Here is an 8,016-nt window from a genome sequence, read left to right as displayed (position 1 = left end):
CTAGCGAGAAACGAAAGAGCCGCCGCCCACTTGTGAAACAGGCATTTTTATAAAGTATTACTCCCTCAGTATGATCTGTGATCTGATGTTCACTCACTCATGAAAATAGTTTCGATTGACCTCCATATTAACACGATTCATGCGAAGCACTGTGACATAAATCAACAACTTTTCGCATTATCATTGCTATCCTATCAATCCTTTTATTTGAGTGGAGCAGCTAATGTGCATAGAGCATCTTGAGGAAAGGTCATATGACCCAATACGCATGCGCAGCTCGCTCAGAACTGTCAGAGTGGAGTAGCTAGCGAGCAAAGAACATCTCCAGAAAGGTCCCGTGATCCAGTGCGCATGCGCAGTGCCGCTGGCGGTTGTCTGAGTGATTTGAGTTTTCTGTTGGATTTGTTTGCACACGTTTGTGTGTTTTCTTCTAATCAGTTTTACTTCAGTTCATCCTTACTTTCGCTTTCTGTTCGTTATCTGCAGTGGATTCATCTGGTGAGTTTCTGTTTTGTAAACTGGTTTCTGATGTAGGAATGTGAAAGTTTAAACGGATTCAAAACATTCTCAGTCGAGTCCAAAATCAGATTGTTTACTTATCAATCTCAGTGATCGGTCATGACAAACTAACTAATTAACGTAGTAAACAAACTAACTAATTAAGGTAGTAATGCTATATTAACGTAGCAATAAACCACATGAGGTTTATTTCCAGTAGAAATTATGCAACAGAAACCAAAAAACCTGAAACTCCTGTCAAACATATCAACTCAAAGCTGTTAAAGATCTGATATCAGTAAAACTGGGTTTTACTAACCTTACTAAACTAAGTTATCATTAGTTAATGGGGTTTTCAATAATGTAGATGCCACAGACCCCCAAATAAGAGGGACATGATCCTAAAATTTAAAAGGCAGCTATATATTTTCATGTATAAAAACCTAATTAATACTTTGCAAAATTAATATGAATATGTGTGAAATCTACTTTTAGAAAATGTGTTTTATATAATTACTTTTTTTCTACTTACTATAGTACTGTATTTTTGTTATTTTTAGTGCTGTCAAATCGATTAATCGCATCTAACAAAAGTGTGTAAATATATATGTACACACACACACACACACACATATATATATATATATATATATATATTATATACACAAACTTATATGTTAGATGTGATTAATCGTGATTAATCGATTTGACAGCACTAATTATTTTTTATTTTATTTTAGTTAATTAAAAAAATGTATTAATAATAATAAAAAACCAAGATATGACATCCAAAGTATGTAAGGTAGTAAAACTAGATCTCTTTTATTGAATCCAAAAGGTTTTAATTATATTTTGCTACATATAAAGGTATTTTAAAGATTTTGAAGTGTCAAAAGGTAATTCGGTTTAACATATATAAAGTAACCAATATAAAGAGACCATTTTGATCAAGTCATGCGGTCAATATCATGTGACAGGATGTGACATCATTCAGACACCTGCAAAGGACCACATGGTCATGAAGCAAAGTAACTAACTCTCTCTTAACTATTTGAAAAATTCATGTTTTCACTTCCTCATACACATGTCCTGAAATATCAGGTCATCCGGTACAACCGCTATAAAACATGAAAAATGTTGTAATATTTTAAAAACTTGTACTAAATATAAAATGTTTAATTGTCCTTTTTGCTAGCTAGCTAGATTTCAGCCTGTTAGCATTGAAAATATCGTCATTTGGTATAACCAAAAGTGTAATTCGGTGAAACCGAAATTTCGGTTAAACCGAATGACTATTTTGGTAGCAAATTTTGTCCATCTTTTAAAAACATGACAAAATCAGTGTTAATTGATTATATATAAAAAAAACAACAAAAAAAACAATCTCATTATTAAAACTTAATAAAACTTCAAAATTATTTATTTTTTTTACATTTTTAAAAACCTTATTCGTCAATGACCCATACACGCATTCATTGGTCCAAAGGTGTGGGAGCCCTGAATTCTAAAACGCATGATTGAATGTTTATGACATATCTTCCTGATTTTTAACCCAAACCCATGATCTGTTTCTGCAGAGGGCTATGAGTCGAGCGTGTGATCATGGCATCTGAAGAGGGTCTTGCGTCCCCTGAGTCGAGCGTTACGTCTCTGCTGGCCACATCAGGACGCCTGCAGAGCTCGTTCCATCCAGAGCCCGTCGCCACCATCAAATACAAGGACAAACGCTACGTCTCTGCGTCAGAGGCGCTGGACGCGTACATCTGTGATTTCCAGAGGAGTCTGCGGGACTCTGAGACGTCAACAGGGAAGCTTGAGCTGCCCAAAGAGCTTTCAAAACCTCATCCCAGGAACAGAGATGGTAAAAGAGAAGGATTCATCGCATTCAATGCAAATATTCTATATACAACATAAGTTCTGTAAATCACCACAGACAGCTGTGACAAATTGTATTTAATCTGGAATATTCCTTAAGATCAGCAGTGTTATTTTAGTATCATTAATGTACTATTTATTTTTTTATTAACACTATATTATTATTATTTATTCATATTTTGAATTTTCCATTGTAATTTTAGTTTGAGTAATTTTTAGTTTTGTTTTGTTTTTTTATTTAGTTTATTAATTTTTAGTTTGTCATTTAGCACTTAAACTTATTTTTAGTTGTTTGCAAGTTAACATTTCTAATTAGTATAGTTTAGTAAGTTTTTGATTACTATAAATATATATAAAAATAGGTATTCATTTTTATTTTTATATTTTCCCTTTCATTATAATTATAATTTGATCTTTAGTCATTTTTGTTGTGTTTTTACATTTTTTTTTTATTAGCTTTGTTTTTAATTATTATTTTATTTTTAGTTTTATTAATATAATTTAGGACTTAAACTTCTTTTATTTCAGTTAGTTAATTTTGATTTTTAAGTGTTTATTTTTATTAATCTTTTTCAGTTTTGGTTTCAGTAATTTTTGCACTTAAACTTGTTTTATTTGCCAAGTCAACATTTCTAATTAGTTTAGTTTAAGTTTTGAATTAATATAAATATATAAATAAATGTGTTCATTTTTATTTTTATATTTTCCATTTTCATTGTAATTTTAGTTTTAGCTTTTTGTGTGTTTTTGCCTTTTTAAGTGTTTTAGTTTTTATTAATCTTTATTTAAATTGTAGATTGTCATTTTTGTACTTAAGCTTATTTTATTTTAGTTAATTGACAAGTCAATATTTCTAATTTGATTATTTCTGATTTGATATTTTCTAATTATTTCTAATTATATTTTTAATTGTGTATATACATATACATACATATAAATATATATTTGTATATATATATATATATATATATATATATATATATATATAAAAATTTATTTAGTTTATGTTTCTTATTTCAATTAACGAAAGTGTATTTTAATAGTTTCATTTAACAATAGCAACTCTGAATCTGCAGTGCCTGTTCTCTTGATTTCATGCATAACATCTTGTGTTTTTATTTGCTTTGATTGACGTGTACAGTACTGAAGACGAGTTTGACAGATGGAGAGTTGAACTTCCTGAACATTCCCGTCGGGAAGAGAGACTCCGATCGGCTCAGTGTGACCACCGACGACCTCTTGGCTCTCCCAAACGACGGCTCTCTCCCTGTGACCCGCACCTCCGCCCTCCTCTCCCGCTCGGGGAGCTTTCCATTGGGATTGAGCTTCAACTCTAGTTCCCGGTCGCACTCGCGGCCCACAGTGACTCAGAAACGCTCCACGCGCCGACCCGCTCCACCAGCGAGCAGGAAGTCCCTCCCTGTGGACAATTTACTGATGGGCAGCTTGCGATCATGTCGCCAAGCTCCTCCTCCTAACATCCTGCTAGCCAATCAGATGCATCCAGCCGACACGCCCAGATCCAGTTATCTCCCGCGCTGGATGACCAGCCAGAAATCTGAAATGGATTTTTCGGGCATGACCAGCGTTCCTGACCTGAAGTACCCGGTGTGGCTCAGACAGTGTGAAGTGTCGTCCGACGGCCAGCAGAGCGATCGTCCTCTCAGAGTTCCTTCATGGGTCGGAGAACTAGAACAATCCAGCGGAGACAGTAAAGGTCATTATAGTTAACTAAAACCATAAAAAACTGGTACTTGAAATAAAATAAACATTTATTAAAATAAAATATGAAAACCCTTAAACTTATTTTATTTCAGGTATATCATCTGTCACTCATTTTCATTTACTTTAACTTGATATAATAAAATAACTAAAACTAAAATTTCTTTTAAAAATTATATAGACATTAAAAAGAAATTTAAAAAAAAAAAACCTAGGAAAAATGACAAAAAAAAAAAAAAAATCTACAAAATTATTAACTTTAAAATTAAAATGAAAGTATTAAAATATATATATATATATATATATATATATATAAAAAAATTATTCAAAATAATAACTGTAATAGTATCTCAGTTATACTAGAATAACACTACCGGCATATTTCACCTAATTATGACAATTAAATGATCATGTACTCAAATTCATGCAGTGTTATTTTACTATCATTAATATATACTAATCAGCTGTATTATCATTAACTAAAACCTACTTAATGTTAACTAAAACTATTAAAAACATTTCTGTTCATTGAAATAAAATTCAATTTAAATAATAGTTATTAAAATAAATAAAAAAATCGAAATATTGCCTTGGCAGTAAACTGAAATAAGTTTAAGTCGAAGCATTAAAATGATTAACTGGAAATAAATAAAAACTAAAACTGAAATAAAAAAAAAAGTTAAACTTGTATAGCAATATAAAAAAGCATAATGAAATTACTAAAAATTACACTAAAATAAAAATATAAAAAAGCTAATATTAATAAAAGATATTAATAAATCTAAAATAACAAACTATTATGGTATTTTTTTAATATATTTTCTGCATTGTGGTTTTGTCATTTTTATTAGCTTTTTTAATTTAGATTTTAGTATTTTTATTTCGGTTTTAGTACAAGTAATTTTAGTAATTGTATAACTTAAACTAAATTAAATGTTGCCTTAGTAACTAGATGAAATGAAATAAATAGGTTTTTTTATTTTTTTATTCAGTTGACATTTATTTCATTTTAATTAATTAGGGATGCACTGATATGAAAATTTTGGCCGATACCAATAATTCTTATATTTGAAAGCCGATAACCGATATATTGGCCGATAAATCTAAATCAAAATTTTTATATAATTTTTGAGAGCCTGATTATAAAAACAAAAGTCTCACCATTAAAATCCATGTCCCAAACACACAATTTTAATGTTCTCATTATATTATGTAGCCTATATGACAGACTTGCGCTGCACATGTTGAACTTAACTGTATTTCCCTTTTTGAAGTGATTTCAATCATATTTCAAGCAGTTCAAAACCATAATGGCAGACAGTGCACATCTGAAGTGTCTCAGCTGAAGGAAATAATCCATTGTTTATCGGCTTTAATGTATCGGCCAAATTTTCTTATTGGCCGATAACGATGACATTAAAAATGAACATATATCAGCCGATACCGATATTGTGACCGATATATTGTGCATCCCTACAATTAATGAGAATGTTTTCTAGTTTTAGTTCATGATAACGTCACTGCCTCCATGTCATTCCAAATGAAACAAGATTCGTCTCTCTGTTCAGATGATCAGATTAGTTCTCTGATCTTAAGAGCCGAGCAGATGTTAAACTCATCTTCTCTTGGTCTCTGTGAGACGCTGAAGGAGCACAACAGCTCAGGAGATACGGAGGACGCGCTGGACGCAGACCGATCCTGGGACAATCCGCCTGTGGCCTTGTGAGTGATTTTTCATATTTAATCTCATTATTTATTTATTAGCAAAAAACTTTGACTAAGATCATCTTCAGCTTTGATTTATTACTTACCAAAATAAAAGTGTTTCTGTAATTCAAAAGCAGCACTAAGGTCATTGGTTTGATTCCCAAGGAATGTATGAATGAAAATAAAGCATTTACTAAGTGTATAAATGTAAAATGTGTCCCATCATCTGTAGTAAATCTCCAGTGCCAGTGGGTGGCGCTGATGAGCCGCAACCGCCTGAAGAACTTCAGAGGAGCAAGGTACAGTATGAGACGGTCATTATGATTCAAACTCAATGCTCTTTACTGTACCTCTGTCCTGATATAAGATGGTGTCTGTCTAGTCTGCAGCTTCCTGTTCATCAGGATACAGCAGCAGGAAACATCCTGGTCCAGTGGAGGCTCTCAAACACATGCTGTTCCGCCTACAGGACGTTGAACACAAGATCAGCCAATCACACGTGTCCAGTGAAGTCCAAACCACTGCACTCTTGGAGAGAGAAACACTGGAGCCGGTACAGTAAACAAGGCCAATAAAAATGATTTAAACTTTTCTTGTGGTTTCTCTCATTATTTGTTGTGATTTTAAGAGCTCATCTTTTTGCATTTCTTGGTCGTCACCATTCTTGAGGTTTGTGTGTCGAGTGTTGAGGTCTATGTACAATCTTCTAAAACTATATCCCATATATAACTTTACTATGTAGGATGATTGTGGCAAACAAAAGTAGCACAGTTCACTTCATTAAAGTCACCATGAAAGGAAAGTTGTGCTAGTCTTTTCTTCATTTTGTAATTAAATTTTGCTATTAGTGAATGAACAAATTCAAATATCATTTTGTCGTGAATTTTACTTCATTTTTTCTCAACAATTCCTTATTTACAGTGTGGGAACGATCTAGTTTTATCACATTGTGACATTCCACTCACTTCCATTGCAGACATGGTATAAAAACAACTCATTTGTATCTATTAATTTAGCATACAATATACAAAATGATACACAAAAACAAAAAGCGATAATACTGAACTGCTCCAATGCAAGTTTGTACAGAGATGAAACTGCAAGCAGTAGAGCCTCAAGTCGGTTTAAGTTCTGATTTTTCTTCTGTGAAACATAAAATGTTATGCAGAATGTTCACGCTGCTCTTTTACACATAATAAGGGTTTTTATACCGCTACGCTCAAAAAAGCACCATAAAACTATGTCTTGTATGTCATGCAATATATTCCTAATTTCATCACACAAAGCTGACATTTGGTGTAGCTAATGATAAAGACCATTGGTTATTGTATGTCATGTGATCATCCAATCACGACATGCTAATAGAGAATTATGCAGAATTTTTCTGCATTATTCCTTCACAGCCTCTTATTTTTAACTTTATGTTTTGTGATTGAATTTTTTTAAGGCTCCTCAGGAGGAAACAGAAGAAATGGACATGGGAAGTGGCGAGTCGTTACGAAGGTCAGGACAGTCATGTGATCTCAGCGAAGCAGCGTTACTCTCGTCGTTTGGTGTTGATTGTTCTTTTATCGGTTTTCTCAGAACTCTTCATCACCTGGACAGACTGAAAACACTTGTGGACGACATGAACGAGAGGAAGGCCAGAGCAGAGGATGATGGGACAGACTGTACACACACACCTGCAGCTAATATCACAAATGCTGCCAGAATCAAGAAGCAGTTATGAATCAGAGATCAAAGACTGTTATTATCCTACACACACAGAGACACTTCATGAATCATATTTGCTTAAAGTTTCGATTTCTGCTTCACTGTATCTTTTTCTTTAAAACCTCATGAAAGAGAAAAGGTAAATAAATGATCAATGAATGAAAGTTTTCACGTGATTTTATTGGCACGTGATTTTATTGGCAATGAGCAACATTTGACTAGATCAGTCTTTTTTTTAAAGTTTGTTTAGGTCATTGACTTACACAATCATTTAGTTTTGTCTTGATCGCTGGCTGGAACAATAATATGGTTAAACACTGAATCTTTTGCTAACAGAGTATGATCTGTGAGTATTTATTTCTTCCCAACCCTATGATTTCAGAAGCTGAATTGTGTGAAAATACATTACTCTTAAAGGTTTAGTTCACCCAAAAATGAAATTTCTGTCATTAATTACTCACCTTCATGTCATCCCAAACCTGTAAGACCTTTGTTCATCTT

General features: G+C 32.8%; 1 protein-coding gene across 1 annotated transcript; it reads left to right on the top strand.

Moving 5' to 3' along the window:
- The first annotated feature begins 334 nt into the window (after positions 1-334).
- c21h18orf54 (chromosome 21 C18orf54 homolog) lies at positions 335-7,855 on the top strand. The gene is made up of 8 exons (XM_051877457.1): positions 335-498; positions 2,076-2,359; positions 3,515-4,090; positions 5,664-5,817; positions 6,035-6,101; positions 6,185-6,355; positions 7,250-7,305; positions 7,387-7,855. Exons 2-8 carry the CDS (start codon positions 2,101-2,103, stop codon positions 7,529-7,531), a joined length of 1,428 nt encoding a protein of 475 aa, XP_051733417.1. The 5' UTR covers positions 335-498; positions 2,076-2,100; the 3' UTR covers positions 7,532-7,855.
- Positions 7,856-8,016: the final 161 nt, after the last annotated feature.

The sequence above is a fragment of the Ctenopharyngodon idella genome, chromosome 21 (assembly GCF_019924925.1).
Source record: "Ctenopharyngodon idella isolate HZGC_01 chromosome 21, HZGC01, whole genome shotgun sequence".
NCBI classification, from domain to species: Eukaryota; Metazoa; Chordata; class Actinopteri; order Cypriniformes; family Xenocyprididae; genus Ctenopharyngodon; species Ctenopharyngodon idella.
Note: the sequence above shows the minus strand (reverse complement) of the source record. Positions and strands in the feature narration are given on the sequence as shown.

What these genes read in the sequence shown, in the direction of transcription:
- c21h18orf54 (XM_051877457.1), top strand. Translation starts at nt 2,101, where the DNA reads ATGGCATCTGAAGAGGGTCTTGCGTCCCCTGAGTCGAGCGTTACGTCT. An exon ending in AAGAACTTCAGAGGAGCAAG is followed by an intron (nt 6,102 to 6,184) that starts GTACAGTATGAG and finishes GTGTCTGTCTAG; the next exon opens with TCTGCAGCTTCCTGTTCATC. An exon ending in AGTGGCGAGTCGTTACGAAG is followed by an intron (nt 7,306 to 7,386) that starts GTCAGGACAGTC and finishes CGGTTTTCTCAG; the next exon opens with AACTCTTCATCACCTGGACA.